An 18,635-nucleotide genomic window follows, 5' to 3' on the forward strand; every position below is an offset into this window, starting at 1 on the left:
TCCTATATTTCCAAACTTGGTGAATAATACCACAATTCATCACTAAATATAGACCTATAAATCACTGAGGATGCTTCCCTTTTCCTCATTCCCCACACCCAAACAGTTACTAAGTTACACCACTTTTCCCTATTCAGCATTTGTCATTATCTGTTCCTCTCCAGTGCTACTACCTACATTTGGTTTCTCATCATTTGCTGAGACTATTTATATAACAGCCTAACCCATCCTTCAGCCTTCGGCCTCATATTCTTCCAAAGAACCCTCTATGGTCACTAGAGTTATCTTCTACAAATGTAACCTAATTATTTTTACTTTCATGCTAAAAATCTTTTAGTGGCTTTCTATTATTTACAGCTGTGCTGTCCAACAGAACCTTCTGCAATAATGAAATTGTGCTGCACTATCCGATAGCCACTAACCAAATATGGCTACTGAGCACCTGAAATGTGGCTACTGCAACCAAAGAACTGAATTTTTCATTTTATTTAGTTTTAATTAATTTACGCTTAAATTTAAATGACCACACGTGGTTAGCAGCTACCATATTGGATAGCACAGGTCTAAGAAATAAAGTCCAAATACCACCACACAACAGACAAAGTCTTTAGGATTCAGCCTCTATGTATCCTCTGCTGTATGGAATTATACATGCAGGTCCCTGAATGCAGTATGTGATCTCACTACCCATACAGTTCTTTCTGCAAAGATGCCTGCCTCCCTTTTGTCCTCCTTTCCAACTGCTACTCATTTTTCATGGATGAGGGAAAATAAAATCTCCTCTTTCCAAGACCCCTGTAATATCTCAAAGAACTGATCATTCCCTTCCTTTGCATCTCCATTAAATTCTGCACAAACTACTATCATAGCAATTATGTACTTTATGTGTATCATTCTCTACTTAGTTTAACTTCTCTGCATAAATCTCAGTATCTAGGGTGTTAGTGCCTAGCACAACATCAGTGTTCAATGCTAGCTGAATGAATGAATCTCAAAGATGACTCAGAGGACTTCCCTGGTGGCGCAGTGGTTAAGAATCTGCCTGCCAATGCAGGGGACACAGGTTCGACCCCTGGTCCGGGAAGATCCCACATGCCGCGGAGCAACTAAGCCTGTGCACCACAACTACTGAGCCTGCACTCTAGAGACCGCGAGCCACAACTACTGAGCCCACATACTGCAACTACTGAAGCCCGTGTGCCTAGAGCCTGTGCTCCGTGACAAGAGAAGTCACTGCAGTGAGAAGCCCGCGTAACGCAACAAAGAGTAGCCCCGGCTCGCCGCAACTAGAGAAAGCCCGCACACAGCAACAAAGACCCAACGCAGCCAAAAATAAATAAATAAATAAATAAATAAATAAATAAATAAATTTATTTAAAAAAAAAAGATGACTCCGACATATATCATTGAATACTGACCCCTTCTAGGTCTTTTCATTCTTAAATATTTTATGTGGAATTTAACTGATAGAAACCATTTTGCCCTTTATATTATTTTTCAGCTTTTGAATCATAAATATTACACTGAACATCCATTTTTCTGTCTCAAATAATACTTCTGTCCCTTACGCCATGTCAGACACTAATAGCATATTGCCATTCTCATACTTACTTTGTTGAATCCTCAAATTCAATCTTTCCCATATTGTTGAACATACAGATGATCTCACTGCAATTCATATTCAACCTAAAATTAAATACTTAGCATAAAAAATGTTCTAATACAAGTTTATTACTTTCCCTAATAAAAATTAGTTGCTAACATTAAAAACTCTGAAAGACAGAACATTTAAATAACTTTCTAATTTATCACAAATTACACTTATTTTAATTTGGTTGCTAATTTGGGAAACATTTTTTGACCCAAATTTTCAATTTATAACTGCTTGTTATTTTAATAAATCTAGCCTCTAATACATTTTTATATTTAATTACCACGCTCTCCTGAATTATAACTTACTTACTTGGGAGAGTTCCTTAGTTTTAGAGAGCTGACTTGTGACAATTCGCTCTCAAATGTTAATTTCAAAGTCCAGATAATCTAAAATCAAAAGAGAAGTATCACTCATATGTGCATTTTGCTTTGTTATAAATACCGTTGAAACAGAGTAAGATTTTAGAAAGAAAACTATACCCTTTAGGTATTTCACGAATTAATGTGCTCAGTGTTTGATTTTAGGCAAGCAAAGGGAGGGATGCAAATAAGAGTTTATGAATTTTTCCCCAAAAGAAATTTAAAATCTTTTGAAGATATGTATTAACAGATAACAAAAGACACTAGTTAATAAATGGGATACAGCTACATGATCAGGGAAAATTCTGGTCAGATTCGTTTTGCACCTGCACTGCTGTCCTCAAACGTTTCTTTCTTTTTTTTTTTTTTTCCCATCTTCCTAATGCAGCTAACTAGGGTAAAGACCAAATTTTACTTTTTTTCACCTTCTAATGCCTCACATGTAATACACAGGAACTATTACTGTTCTTAGAACTACAGCTGGAGGGAGGCCTGGTCAAGTAAGATGGTGGCAAACTCTTCTCCTTCAAAGTTCAAGACTCTGGAGGCAGGTAAACCAATGGCTTCTGTTTTATACTTCAGTTCAATCCAAATATCTGATCATCTATGGGTCATGAGGCCCTGAAGATCCAAAGACAACAGAGTAGGATCTACACCCCAAGGGAGCAAGACAGAAATCAGCAAAGAGGATCGATGGTTAACCCCATCCTGCCAAACAATCTCATAAGAAACAAGTTTCTATTGCTGCCTAATTCTAGGCACATGATTAGATGACAGGGCAGAGTTGAATCACCTTGTCTCCTGAGGTACACAGCTGGGGGTTGGGAGAAAAACCTAAATGGCATCTTGATAAGTTTCTAAGTCAAGAGTTGACAGTCAAACCTAACTGTTTATAAAAAGAAAATATTCCTATTTACTTTGCTACTCTTACTTGTCCTCATTTTTTATCCAACTGTCCTAGAAACAACTTTCGACTCAATGTCATCCTACTTGTTCTCAGACTGTGTGTTATAAAGACTTTACTGCACCATTTCCCTAAGTGGTAAATAATAATAGAAGGTCAAACAAGTTTATTAATGTTTATCTTAGAATTCCAACACCTAAGAATTCTAAATTGATGCCAATACAAATTAGGATAAACTGAAAAACAAATTCTTCTTGTTAAGTCTTAAATATTATATTCCAAAGTACGTAATATAAGCCATCACAGAAATAATTCACATTATGAACTGTTAAAACTACCTGATTCAGGTCACAGTATATTCTTAGAGAAGGTGTGGATTTTAATTCTCTTGCTATCTTCATAGCTGCATCCAAATCATTTTTTTTCACTTCCATGTATCTTTTAGCCGTTATTATATTTGATAAGTAATCATCCGTATTTCTTACTACCTCTTCACACAGGTTCTTTTTCCTTCATTTAAGATAAAGTTATTTTTCAGTATTTCATAAACATTTTTATGAAAGTAAATTTAAAGTAACTCAACAGTATTGAAAAGGTAAATTCACTACTTTACGAACTTAAATAATATAACATGGTTAATGAGGCATTCAATTGAACTGAAATCTATTACAGTTTTTTTTTAATTAATTAATTTTTGGCTGCGTTGGGTCTTCGTTGCCGTGCGCGGGCCTTCTCTAGTTGTGGTGAGCGGGGGCTACTCTTCGTTGCAGTGCATGGGCTTCTCATTGTGGTGGCTTCCCTTGTTGCGGAGCACGGGCTCTAGGTGGACGGGCTTCAGTAGTTGTGGCTCATGGGCTCTAGAGTGCAGCCTCAGTAGTTGTGGCGCACAGGCTTAGTTGCTCCGCGGCATGTGGGATCTTCCCGGACCAGGGCTCGAACCCGTGTCCCCTGCATTGGCAGGTGGATTTTTAACCACTGTGCCACCAGGGAAGCCCTGAAATCTATTATAGTTGAAAGCTACGTACGTGTAACTAGAAAAAAGGTAAATTTCGTAGAAGGATATAGTTATCATGTCACAGATACAGCTGTCACAGAACTGCAGAGGTATGACAGACCCTAGATGATTCTATCACTTTTAAAAGTAAGAGAGAAATCCTGGCTATCTTGCAGTCACTTGTGCCATTACAAAGACATATCTGTACTCCTTTCTCACAAGGACCTACCTGCACATTTTAGAATTTCATAAGCAGATACATATTACATGAATTTAAAATGAGACTTCAGGACTTCCCTGGTGGCACAGTGGTTAAGAATCCGCCTGCCAACGCAGGGGACATGGTTTCAATCCCTGGTCTGGGAAGATCCCACATGCCACAGAGCGCCTAAGCCCGTGCACCACAACTACTGAGCCTGTGCACCTAGAGCCCGTGCTCCACAACAAGAGAAGCCACCGCAATGAGAAGCCCGTGAGCCGCAACGAAGAGTAGCCCCACTCGCCACAACTGGAGAACGCCCACGCGCAACAATGAAGACCCAACACAGCCAAAAATTAAAAATAAATAAATTTATATAAAAAATAATAAAATGAGACTTTAAAATAGACTTCACCAAACCAAAACTTAGGTAGCGATTAACTATAATCTTCAAAGTAATCACTTATGAAGCTTATAGAGTTATTCCTTCATTATTTGTGCATTTCTCAAAAATTTTTCTGTGCCTACAGTGGAATTATTATGGAAATTAAGATATTTTGACCAAAAATTATAGTGTCTAACTTGCTTATTTTATTCATCAAATATATAAAACGATTTCCTCAAAATCAAATCTGGCCTCAAAAAAGGAGAGTTTGCCACACTGAAGAGTAGTAAGAATGTGACAAGGCTCTGAAGGTGAAGAAGTATTCCAAAAAACTTTTAGCAATTACATATATACTTTATGAAAATCATTTCTTTAGGGGATAAGTGGTCATTTTGATAAGTTCCAGATGATTCCTAAAAAAATCATGCCCAGGGAGTGATGTCAGCAAAATGGCAGGCTAGGAAACTCTAAGCCCTCGTTCCCCAATGGAGATTTCAAATGAGAGCCAAAAATTGGTTAAAACAATCTTATAGGACTCTGGGAAGTGGACAAAGGTATACAGCAATGAAGCAAATGTGCAACTGAGAGAAACCCACAGTCAAATCAGTAGGAAATTTCATGTCTTGACCTCGCCCAGACCCCTGCTCAGCGTGCTGCAGTCCTGGTCTGGAGACAGCAGCGCAGTTCCCAATGCCTTCCCTCCGAAGGGGCCGCAGCGAACCTTATTCGCAACGTCCTCATTTGTCTGGGGGCTGCCTGAAGAGCTGTTTTCCCTAATGTGGAACTCGGGCAGCAAGAGAAAGTGGGCTGGGAAGGCTGCAGAGAGACTAACAGCTACAGGTGCTCTGGCAACAGAGACCACAGATAAGAGACACACAACAGCCCGCCTGAGGCTCAAAGGAGAATCTGGGGTGAGATGCTTTAGGAAATTAAGACATTGTAAACAGCTAAGAATACAAAGGAGTCGAACAAGCCACACTCATGCAAGATACATGTTCAGAGAAGACCTGAAAGTACCTTAAGCATTCACCCAGGCTGATCCAAAAACTCAGCTGCACAGGCAGACAGTCTGCAAAGACTGGGAGAGGTGGCTGTTTTTGCAAACGTCCAATTCTCTTTTTCAAAAACTAAATTTTAACTTAAAAAATTTTATTTAAAAAAACTGAGGTAAGCTGACACATGACATTGTGCTTATTTCAGTGTACAGCATTATGAAATGATAATTGCATATACTGCAAAATGTCCAGCTGCCATCCACCACCACAGTTACAGAGTTCTCTCTTGTGACAAGGACGTTCAAGACCTGCTCTCTTAGTGGCTCTCAAATACGTGACACCATGCTAGTAACTGCGGCCGCACGCTCTGCGCTGCACCCTCACGACACACTTATTTTGTAACTGGGAGGCGGCACCTCCTGCCTCCTTTCACCCCCCTCGCCCACCCCCGTCTCCACCTCTAGCAGTCACCAATCTGTTCTCTGCATCTAGGGCCTGACAAGATTCCCTTCTTTTTAATGGCTGTGTGATATTCCATTACACACACAGACATCTATACGTGTGTGTGCGTACACACACCCACACACCCACATCTTCTTTAAACATTCATCCATTGATGGACTCTTAGGTTGTTTCCTTATCTTGGCTATTGTAAATAATGCTGCATTGATCACAGGGGTGCATATATCTTTTCGAATTAGTGTGTTTATTTTCTTCGAATAAATACCCAGAATTAGAATTAGTGGATTCTTAATTTTTTGAAGCACCTCCACATGTTTTCCATAGTGGCTGCACCAATTTACATACTCACCAACAATACACAAGGGTTTGCATTTCTCCACATCTTTGCTACCATTTGTTATTTCCTGTATTTGCAAGAATAGCCATACTAACAGGTATGAGATGATATCTCATTGTGATTTTCATTTGCATTTTCCTGATGATTAGTGACGTTGAGCACCTTTTCAGGTACCCATTGGCCAGGTGTATGTCTTCTTTGGAAAAATGTCTATTCAGTCCCTCTGTCCATTTTTAAATCATATTGTTCAGGGTTTTTTGCAAAAGGGAATCCTTCAGGTTAAAATGAAAGAGATCAACATTGCTGGAGAAGGTAAATACATGGGCAAATACAAAATGTATTATTATTGTAATTTTGGTTTATGACTCCTCTATATTTTCCACAGCATTTAAAGAACAAATACATAAAATGACTTTAAAGCTATGTCAATGGGTACACGATGTATAAAGATGCAACTGTGACAACAAAACATAAAGAAGGGGTGGAAATGTAAAGTAGAGGTTTTGTATGCAATTCAGTTGTGCTGGTTTCAATTCGAACTAGATGTGAGGATTTTATTTGTAATGCCCATGATAACCACAAAAAAAACTAACTATAGAATATGCAAAAAAGAAATGAGAAGGGAATCAAAATGTGTCACCACCAAAAAAAAATCAAGTAAACAGAAAAGAAGGTAGTAATAGAGGAAATGAATGACAAAAAAAGCTATTAGACATATATAGAAGCCCGCACACCACAAAGAAGAATAAGCCCCGCTCACCGCAACTAGAGAAAGCCCGCGTGCAGCAACAAAGCCCCAACGCAGCCAAAAATAAAAATAAATAAAATTTTTTAAAAAGGCACAGAGTGGAAGAAAAGTGAGTTTTTTTAAATTTATTTTCGTCTGCGTTGGGGCTTCGTTGCTGCACGTGGACTTTCTCTAGTTGTGGTGAGCGGGGGCTACTCTTCGTTGTGGTGCACGGGCTTCTCATAACCGTGGCTTCTCTTGTTGCAGAGCACGGGCTCTAGGGGCCCGGGCTTCAGTAGTTGCAGCACGCAAGCTCAGCAGTTGTGGCTCGTGGGCTCTAGAGCACAGGCTCAGTAGTTGTGGTATATGGGCTTAGCTGCTCCACGCCATGTGGGATCTTCCCGGACCAGGGCTCGAACCAGTGTCTCCTGCATTGGCAGGCGGATTCTTAACCACTGCACCACCAGAGAAGCCTGGGATTTTTTTTTTTAATGACAGCATATAGTTAGGTCTATAAGAGACTCATTTTACATCTAAAGACAAACATAGGTTGAAAGTGAATGGATGGAAAGAGATATTCTACGCAAATAGTAACCGAAAGAGAGCTAGGGTGGCTATGCTAATTTCAGGCAAAATAGACACTAAGTCAAAAACTGTTACAAGACAAAGAAGGACATTATAGACTGATAAAAGGGTCAATTCACCAATAAGATAAAACAACTATAAATACATATGTACCAAACGTCAGAGGCCCAAAATATATGATGCGAACATTGATGTAATAAAGGAAAAATAGGTGGAGACTTCAATATCCTACACTTCCAATTGTGGACAGAAAAACCATACAGAATATCAGTGAGGAAACAGACTACTTAAACAACATTGTAGACCAACTGGCCCTAACATACAAACACTCCACCCAATGACAGACAATACACATCTTCCTCAAGCATACATGGAGCACTCTCCACGTTAGACCACATATTAGGGCAAAAAAGAACTCTTAATACATTTTAAAAGACTGAAAGTACACAAAGTATCTTTTCTGATCACAAGGGAATGAAACTAGAAATCAATAATAGAAGGAAACTGGAAAATTCACAAATATGTGGAAATTAAACAACATACTACTAAACACAAATGGATCAAAGAAAAAAAACACAAGAAGAATATCTTGAGACAAATGAAAATGGAAAAACAAAGTATCAAAATTTATGGGATGCAGTGAAAGCAGAGCTAAAAGAGAAATATACAGCTGTAAACACATTAAAAAAGGCATGGCAAACCAACAACCTAACTTTACACCTTAGGAACCAGAAAAGAACAAACTAAACCCAAAGCTAGCAGAAGGAAGGAGTAGTAAGATTAGAGTGGAAATAAGTAAATAAATAGGATAAAATAGAGAAAAATCAAAGAAACCAAAAGGTGGTTCTTTGAGAAGATCAAAATTGACCACTTTCAGCTACACTATCTAGGAAAACAAGAGAAGAGCCAACTTACTAAAATCAAAAATAAAGTAGGCATAGGATGATCAATTTTACAGAAACAAAAAATATTTGAAAATAGTGCTGTAAATAACTGTATGCCAAGAAATTGGATAACCTAGACGAAATGGACGAATTCCTAGAAACACACCACCTACCAACACTGAATCATGAAGAAATAGAAAATCTGAGCAGACCAAAAAAAAGTAAGAAGATTGAACCAGTAATCAAAAGCTTCCCCAAAAAGAGAAGCCCTGGACTAGATGGCTTCACCAAAAATTTTATGAAGAATTAACACCAATCCTCCTCAAACTCTGCCAAAAAACTGAAGAGCCAGAGAAAACATCTCCTAACTTATTCTATGAGACCAGCATTGCCCTCATACCAAAGCCATATGAAAACACTACAAGAAAACTATAGATCAACGTCTCTTACAAGTATTAATGCAAAATCCTCAATAAAATACTAGTAAATTGAATCAACAGTATAGTGAAAGAACACCACATCATGCCAAGTAGGATTTATTCCCTGGAATGAAGGAAGCTTCAACATATGAATATCAATTAATGTTATACACCACATTAACAGAAACAAGTAAAACCCCCCACAGGGTCCTTTCAAATGATAGAGAAAAAGGATGTGACGTTCTCAACACCTTTCAGGATAAAAACACTCAAATTAGGAATTGAGGGAAACTACATCAACATAATAAAGGCTATATAAGAAAAACCCACAGCTAACATTACATTAGATGATAGACTGACAGCTTTTCTTCTAAGAACGGTAGCAAGAAAAGGATGTGAGATTTTGCCACTGCTATTTAATATATCATTGTCAGTTCTAGCCAGAGTAAATAGGCAAAAAAAAAGAAAGATATAAAAGCCATCCAAATTTACAAGAAGTTGGAAAATGATCTCTTTTTGCAGATGACGATCTTATAGGTAAAGATGCCACAAAAATACTAGTAGGTCTAATAAACGAATTCAGCAAAGATGTAGGATGCAAAACGAACACACAAAAAATCAGATGCATTTCTACACACTAACAATGAACAGTCCGAAAAGGAAATTAACAATTCATTTTACAACAGAATAAAAAGAAGAATATACTCAGGAATAAACATAACCGAGGATGCAACAGACCTGTACACTTGTTGTACACTACACAACACTGCTGAAATTAAGGAAGACAAAATAAATGGAAAGATCTCTCACGTTCATGAACCAGAAGATTTAATATTGTTAAGACGTCAATACCCAAAGCAATCTACAATTCAAAGCCATCCCTATCAAAATCCCAATGATGTTTCATGTAGAATAGAAAAGCCCATCCTAAAAGTCACATGAGATCTCAAGGGACCCTAAACTTCCAAAACCACCTTGAAAAAGAACAAAGTTGGAGAGCTCACACATCCTAATTTCAAAACTTGCTACAAAGCCACAGTAATTCAAACAGTGTGCTACTGCCACAAGGACAGACAGATGGACCAATGGAATAGAATAGAGAGCTCAGAAATAAATCTTCACATATATGGTTCAGCTGAGTTTTGACAAGAGTGCCAAGACCCTTCAATGGAGAAAAGACTGTCTTTTCAACAAATGGTGCTGGGAAAACTGGATATCCACATGGGAAAGAATAAGTTGGACCCTTCCCTTACACTATATACAAAAATTAGCTTAAAATAACTCAAAGACCTAAATGTAAGAGCTAAAACTATAAAACTCTTAGAAGAAAACACAGGGGGGGAAAAGCTTCATGTTAGATTTGGCAATGATTTCTTGGGTATGACATCAAAACACAGGCAACAAAAGAAAAAACAGATAAACTGGACTTCATCAATTAAAAACTTTTTTGGATCAAAGAATGCTATCAAGAGAGTGAAAAGACAAGCCACAGAAGCAGTGTTTTCTTAGGTCAGTCTCCCAAGGTAAAAGAAATAAAAGCAAAAATAAACAAATAGGACCTAATCAAACTTATAAGCTTTTGCACAGCAAAAGAAGCCATAAACAAAACAACAAAAGACAACCTACGGACTGGGAGAAAATATTTGCAAACGATGTGTTCAACAGAGGCTTAATGTCCAAAATATACAAGCAGCTCATACAGCTCAATAAAAAAAAAAAAAAAAAATCAAAAAATGGACAAAAGACCTAAATGGACATTTCTCCAAAGAGGACGGTCATACAGATGGTCAACAGGCATATGAAAAGATACTCAACATCACTAATTATTAGAAAAACGCAAATCAAAACTACAATGAGGTATCACTTCACATAGGTCAGCATGGCCATCATCAAAAAGTCTACAAATAATAAATGCTGGAGAGGGTGTGGAGAAAAGGGAACCCTCCTACACCATTGGTGGGAATGGAAATTGATACAGCCACTATGGAGAACAGTACAGAGGTTCCTTAAAAAACTAAAAATAGAGTTACCATATGATCCAGCAATCCCACTCCTGGGAACATATCTGGAAAAGACAAAAACTCTAATTCAAAAAGACACATGCACCTCAATGTTCATAGCAGCACTATTTACAATAGTCAAGACATGGAAGCAACCTAAGTGTCCATCAACAGATGAATGGATAAAGAAGATGTGATATATGTATACGATGGAATACGACTCAGCCATAAAGAAGCATGAAATAATGCCATTTGCAGCAACATGGATGGACCTAGAGAATATTATACTTAGTGAAGTCAGAGAAAGACAAATATCATATATCACTTTTATGTGGAATCTAAAAAATAATATAAATGAACTTACTTACAAAATAGAAACAGACTTATAAACATAGAAAACAATCTTATGGTACCAAAGGGGAAAGGGAGGGAGGGAGGGATAAATTAGGAGGTTGGGATTATCAGATACACACTACCCTATATAAAGTAGATAAACAACAAGGACTTACTGTACAGCACAGGGAACCATATTCAGTATCTTGTAATAACCTATAGTGGAAAAGAATCTGAAAAAGAATACATGTATGTGTAACTGAATCACTCTGCTGTACACCTGAAACTAACTCAACATTGTAAATCAACTATACTCCAATAAAAAACTTTTTAAAAAAACACAAACAAAAGGCAAGCCACAGAGAGAGAATATCTGAAAATGATGTATCTGATAAAGGACTAACATCCACAATGTATAAAGAACTCCTACTCCAACCACAACAAAATAAATAATCCAAATCAAAATTGGGCAAAGGACTGGAATACATACCTCTCCAGAGAAAATAAACAAATGGTCAATTAATAAGCACATGAAAAGATGTGCTCCACAATACCAGCCATTACGGAAATGTAAGTCGGATCCAAAAATGAGACATCACTTCACATTCTGAAAATGGCTCATCTTTAAAAAAAAAAAAACAACAAATGTTGGTGAGGATGTGGAGAAATTGGAACCTTTGTGCACTGCTGGTGGGAAGGTAACATGTGTAGCCACCATAGAACGCAGTTTGGCAGTCTTCAAAGAGTTAAACATAAAATTACCATATGCCACTAAACTGTACTTTTTAAATTTTAATTTTATTGGTGTATAGTTGATACTCAGTGTTGTGTTAGTTTCAGGTGTACAGCAAAGTGATTCCGTTATACATATACATATATTCATTCTTTTTTAGGTTCTTTTCTCAAAAAGGTTACCATAGAATATTTAGTACAGTTCCCTGTGCTATACAGTAGGTCCTTGTTGGTTATCTATCTTACATAGTGTGTGTATGTTCATCTCAAGCTCCTGATTTACCCCTCCCCCACCACTAAACTGTATTTTTAAATGGTTAAAAAGGTGAACTTCATTATGTATATTTACTACTTTTAAGAAATATTTTTTAAATGCATGCACATGACCTATCACTTAAGTGTTATAATTAAATACCAAATGTGAGATACCATCAGCATTGAGGAATAAAGAATATCAACTGATTCATTCATAGTGTTGAGCATATGTTCTAGTCATCCTAATCAGACTAAAAAAAAGAACTAAGAGCCAAATAGACAAGTACCATTTCTAAATATATTTATCACAACTTTTATGAGCCTGTCTCTTGAAATGCAAAGTGTGATTAAAGATTATTTGAGATTATATATATCAACGTTTTTAAAAAGAATGGATATGTAACAGTATGGTATTTGTTTAGAAAAATCACTAGAGTATTATTTGCTCTGATGCAAATACCTGAAAAAAATGATGGAACTATCCACATGAAAATGTATGTTTGCATTTTCCCAAGTATGCTGAATTCTACAACAGGATTCAGAATTAGAAAGTACTTTTCTGTGCTAACTGCTTTAAGAAAGAAATTGTTTATTTTAACAGCTTTGGGACCAGAAGACAAATAGCCTAAATAAATAAATAAATAATTCTTCATTTTGAAGCTGTAAACATCAGCCTGTAGGGACCACCCATTACCTTCCAAACTCGTTTAAAATTTACTCATTTCTTCAGTCTGTACAAAGGAATAAAATGATAAGTTAATGTTAAAAGCTTCAGTTGCACTGAGTCTATATTTTTAACTTATTACCTGGAATCAAGAGAAGTGAAAAGCTGATCAAACTGTTTCTCCAGAACCTCTATAAGACTGACTGTCTCCTCTTTTGTTTGATTGTATATGTGTTCGAGCATCTGGGAAGGACATAATACAAAGACCCAATTTGGTATTTTTATTTTGTAGGAACTGTACTATTCAACATAATTTTGAAAGTAAAAGGTACTTTTTGGACTTTTCAAAATAACAACACAAGAGATCAGATAATAAAAATAAGTCACAAGGTTAAACTTTAAATCCTGGTACTTGTCAACAAGATCACATCACATCTTTGTTAGCACTCTGTACTGATAAATTAGCAAAAAGGCCTAGAAAATCCACTAAGTTTTCTAAACTTCTTATCACTTTTAATCAGTACAGGAAATGGATCATTTTGGATAGCTGAGTTTCTCTCTGGCAGGATTCCTTAAATTCATAAAAACTTAAAACATAATATTAGGGAATTCCCTGGCAGTCCACTGGTTAAGACTCTGCGGTCCCAGTACAGGGGCATGTGTTCAATCCCTGGTCGGGGAACTAAGATCGTGCATGCTGCGGCCAAAAAAAAAAACTTTATACCTATATAAAATATTTTAAAAATACTTGAATTAAAATGTTGACTCTTCTACATACTTCTTTATATTTTTAAACAAAGAATCATTGGTTGAGATCCTTCTTTTTTTCCTTTCAATTTTTCCTTTTTTGGAATGGGAATGTCTATACTATGCTTGCCCAACCAACATATTTTAGAAGGAGATAATTTATTAGTTTCACACATCCAGACTGGAGAGGAATTTTGCCCCAGCATGAGTCATACCCTGAGTCTCACCCATACCTGATTAGATGAGATTTTGGAGTTGATGCTGAAATAGGTTAAGAATTTTGGGGGTGTGAGATGTGCTGAATGTATTTTGCATGTGAGAAGGACATGAACCTGTTATGGGTTGAATCTTTACCCCCCTCCCAAATTCATCTGTTGAAGTCTTAAATTTCTTATCAGCTATAACCTTTTGAATGCCTTGGTTGTAAATTTGCCATTGCTAGGTTCAAGGAGCTTGTTGTTTGTCAATAAATGAGGGAGTCTCTCTCTTGGGTGATGAGGTAAGAAAGAAAAGAGCATAAGACGCAGTGTAACAGTATACAGCCAAATAATGAGCAATGTTAGAAGGGTGATCTGCAATGCTTCCAAGACAAAATTCAGCTCACAACAAGCAGAAATGAGAGTTCCTTAATAGAGCTCCAATTTCAGTAGGTTGCTAGCACAACAATGCTAGGAGACTAATCCTAGCAGGCCATTAGAGTTTTCCATTCCTTTGTACGTTTCTCTCTCATTAGATTATCATACTTAATAACTCAGTGCTAAGCTCTACCTTCAGTGATGTTACATCTAAATATACACATTTAAAGAGAACATGCCTTAATTTATGATAGAATTTAATCATTCAGAATGCTTACTTTTACAGCAATACTTAATTGTTCAAAATTTTGGCCTGCCACCTTCAATGCTTCATCAATTTCTTCCCCAGTTTCAGTCTCCTAAGAAGGGGGAGGGGGACCACATACAAAAATACAAGATATAAAAATAGATGCTTAGATATACTGTATTAGTTGCAGAAACATCAAGCTACCGTTTTGGTTACAAAAGCAACATAGACCCATTACAGAAATCTGAAAACAAGCAACAATGAACATTTTAGAGTTTTGGTGATAGCATTTCAGATTTCTTTTTTTAGCTATCTTTTGGAATAAATGGGATTATGTCCTATATAAACATTTTGCAACTTAAAACTACCTGAAAATTTTATCGCAGCCATAAATATATACATGTAAAAAGTAATAGTTTTTAAGAAAACAAGATTATGATTAGGCTACGTTAAGATTTAAACACGGAAGATAGTGCTCTCTCCTCTCCCAGCCCACTAATGATTTCCTTAACAAAAAAACTTAATACTCCATTCAACTGCATTTTGGAGTTTATTCTGTTTCTAACCTTCAATTAAAAGAATACATATTTAAAGTCATCAAAAGTAGTAACTGGTAAAATTCAAATCTTCCAACAACAATTACATCATCATCAACGAGTGCCATTAGGCCTTTTAGTTGCCATTAAAACAACTGGAAAATCACACTTAGAATTTAGAAACTTGTGGGACCTCCCTGGCAGTCCAGTGGTTAAGACTTCGCCTTCCAGTGCAGGGGGTGTGGGTTCGATCCCTGGTCGGGGAGCTAAGATCTCACATGCCTCGCGGCCAAAAAACCAAAACATAAAGCAGAAGCAATATTGTAACAAATTCAATAAAGACTTTAAAAATGGTCCACATCAAAAAAAAAAATCTTAAAAAAGAAACGAATTTAGAAACTTGTACTTTATACAAGTTTCACAGAATCTGAATTCAGTAACTAGGTTCAAAGGGAAGCAGCTACATACAGGTAAATATCAAGAGCACTAACAGAGTTGGTCAAAGGTAAAATGGGCTGCCTTGGGAAGAAAAGAGAACTGTTGAGACATAGTTTAGAATAAAACAAGAGAGTCATGCAAGGAGTGTAGGTTTACCTCTGTTACCTTTAAGCTTCCAAAACAATCTATAATTATAGGACCCTTGAGAGGAGAGGAAAGTTAAGTTACCAGAGAAAAGTAAAAATGTTTGGCCTCATCTCACTTCATGAATTACATTTTTCATACCTCTATTACAGCTGATGGGTTCAAAACAGTCCTGTGTGTGGAGGTTGAATGTTCTAAACCAACAGTTAGCAGATCAGCAGTCTTTTTGAAGTCCTGAGAACAATTCTTCATCCTGGAAAAATGTCAAGTACATTATTTTAAGTATCAACATTTATATAATGATTTAAATCTTCTATTCTGATTTTTACCCTCTATCAAAAATAATTCTTATGATGACTTATAAGAACACTTACAGTGGGTTCTCAATTATCTATGATATGCAAAGAGAGGAAAACCATGACTAAATACGCTTTCACATAAAACAATTTTAATCAAGAATTCAACTTCTTAACAAATTCCTAAAAATAACAGCTTACAGTATAAATCGTGCTTTAATTTCCTAATCATCTCTCCTTCCCTGATATTTTTTGGTAGAGATGTTGATAATCATTGAACTGTCCTAAGCTCAATTAAAGTATTTATACACACAAATGCCAGCTATTAAAAAATGTACTTATAGGCCTGCCTAATGTACATAAAGGTAATGAATTTACTAGGCAAGTTAATTTCAACAGAAGAGTAAGCTGCATTTCTTGTCTACAGATGCTAGAGTTTCGGCCTATTTTTATCTTTATATCCCTATGTTGGCTGGCACACAGTAAGCACTCAGTGTTTGCTGAATAAGTTAATCATAAGCCTATAATAGTTTACTACGATTAAATGTTACTCTCATAGAAAGAAATAATACACTAGGTAATTTTTAAACATTCAATTACTTTAAAAAGTGGATATTTATGTTCTTGAAAACATATGTGAATGCATTAGCCATAAGGAGTCCATCATTCAATTCCTGTTTCAAAATATTAAAGACAAATCAGGAAGGAAATATATCATGTATCAAGGAATACTTCTATTTTAAAATATATGACTATTTAAACCAAACTCTACCGAAATTAGGAAATAGGAGTTTCTAACGTAAGTATACTCGACATGGAGAACTAATTAAAAAATGGCAATTTTGAAAAAAATTGGGGTACCTAAAACAGATTCATCTACTTCTGAAAGTAAAATTTTACTTTGCAACTGTATTTGACATTATGCATATCTAGACAAAAGTACAATCAGACTTGACTTGCATGATGTTTAAAAAGTAAGGAAGTTTCACATAGAAGTCCAGATTTCTATTTTGTCTTGGAAAAGAAAAGGATAATCTGGGACCACTGGGATGGTCTCAACACACAGCTCCAGTGACCGGCTGGAGCTGAGCAGGGGCTCCCTCCTCTGGAGCTGGTGCACAATCTTTACTGCCCTTTTAAAGTCGGTCTCCCTCACACAGTAAGTCATCTGCTAGATATGTAGGTGCTCCTATATGTTATGACTCACGCAGAGCCACAAAGATTCCTAAAGATTTATTCTAATCACTCCACTCAGAGCTCATGGAGGAAGTGACTGATGGAATACAAATAGAGGAGCTGGGAGCAGTACCTGCGTTCAATGAGCCTGAGTGCTACCTCTGGTTCTATCAATAACCAGTTGCCAGACTTCAGCCAAGTGGTTTTAGTACCCAAAGAAATAACTCTTCTGTTTGTTTCTAAGCACCCATTTAAATCTGGACAGAGAAACTGCAGCAGTAATGTGAAAAGTCATGACTGCTAGCCTAAAGGATTCTGGATTTTATTTGGACAGGCAATGAAGAATCACAGAACAGGAAAGAGTCTGGAAGAGCTAAAGGTAGGCAAAAGAGACTAAAACAATTAAATAGGGTGTAGAAATGGTAATCTTGCATTCTTTTTTTGCCTCACTTTAAATAAGGACAAACTAATGCTGCTTCTTTAGGAGCTGGATTCTCCATTTCATTAACAGCTCAAATTATAAACTTAAAGAGCTCTCTGTAAACAATGGGTTAGAAACACTAATCTAAGAATGACCTTTAATCAATAATTCTAAAATAACTCTTTCAGAAACATACTGAACTTTAAATACTAAAATAAGTGCACATGGAACATACTTTTTAGGCTGAAGCTTTTCCATAAAAGAATCTTCTTTAATACATTCACTTATTGGGCAGTATTCTTGTTTTGTATTTATAGTTGAAGCAACCTTAGGACAAAAGATTAAAAACAAAAAACAGAAAGTCATTCAATAAATTCTGTTTATCCAGAATTCAAAAAACTAGTGAGCCATTCATAGATAAATGAAAAGATCCTTAAATCCTCTTTAAATCAAAGAAAAATTGTACTTATGTGATATTTTTATCCTATTTTAAGTTTTGAGGGAATCAGTTAATTTGGCAGCTATTAATTAAACAGAACATTAACTAAAATATTTACCACACTTATAAAGGAAATACTTGGAACATTACTTTAAAAATTTACTGTAAAATTTTACAATGCTATCTTAAGGTATGTTCAAAACTCTAAAATACTTGGGGATAACTTTAATAAGAAAAATATAAGCCCTAAGAAAAGAAAACCAAAAAAACTTATTGGGGATCATAAAACAAAAACTGAATAAATAGAAAATTATGTTAGGTTCCTGAAGACAAAGATTTAATACCCTAAAACACATCTAATATAAAATTAATATAATCCTAAAGTTCATATGGAAAATATAATGTGCAAGAATTACAAAAATTTTAACATACCATTCAGTGGAGATTTATCCCACCAGATAATAAAGCTACTGTATTAAAACACTAGGGTAGTGGCACAACACAAGTTGACCCTTGAACAATGCGGGGTTAATCTGCATATAATTTACAGTTGGCCCTCCATATCTGCAGTTCCCCTGCATCCTCAGATTCAACCAACCACAGACCCTGTAGTCCTGTAGTATTTACTATTGAAAAATAACCACGTATAAATGGACCTACACAGTTCAAACCTGAGTTGTCTAAGGGTCAACTGTAAATGAACAGAACAAAGCCCTGAAACAGATCCT

The 18,635-nt window shown here is 36.2% G+C and overlaps 1 protein-coding gene across 1 annotated transcript in view; it reads right to left on the reverse strand.

Moving 5' to 3' along the window:
* Window positions 1-18,635, reverse strand: part of RNF17 (ring finger protein 17) — a 116,757-nt gene that overhangs the window by 91,013 nt on the left and 7,109 nt on the right. Inside the window, exons 3-9 of the mRNA XM_061170939.1 lie at window positions 17,704-17,795; window positions 15,717-15,828; window positions 14,489-14,569; window positions 13,031-13,131; window positions 3,256-3,427; window positions 1,964-2,040; window positions 1,612-1,686 (exon numbers count right to left, since the gene is read on the reverse strand). Of these exons, the coding sequence (XP_061026922.1) occupies window positions 1,612-1,686; window positions 1,964-2,040; window positions 3,256-3,427; window positions 13,031-13,131; window positions 14,489-14,569; window positions 15,717-15,828; window positions 17,704-17,795 (710 nt within the window). The remainder of the gene's footprint in view (window positions 1-1,611; window positions 1,687-1,963; window positions 2,041-3,255; window positions 3,428-13,030; window positions 13,132-14,488; window positions 14,570-15,716; window positions 15,829-17,703; window positions 17,796-18,635) is intronic.

Source organism: Eubalaena glacialis, chromosome 16 (genome assembly GCF_028564815.1).
Source record: "Eubalaena glacialis isolate mEubGla1 chromosome 16, mEubGla1.1.hap2.+ XY, whole genome shotgun sequence".
Taxonomy (NCBI): Eukaryota; Metazoa; Chordata; class Mammalia; order Artiodactyla; family Balaenidae; genus Eubalaena; species Eubalaena glacialis.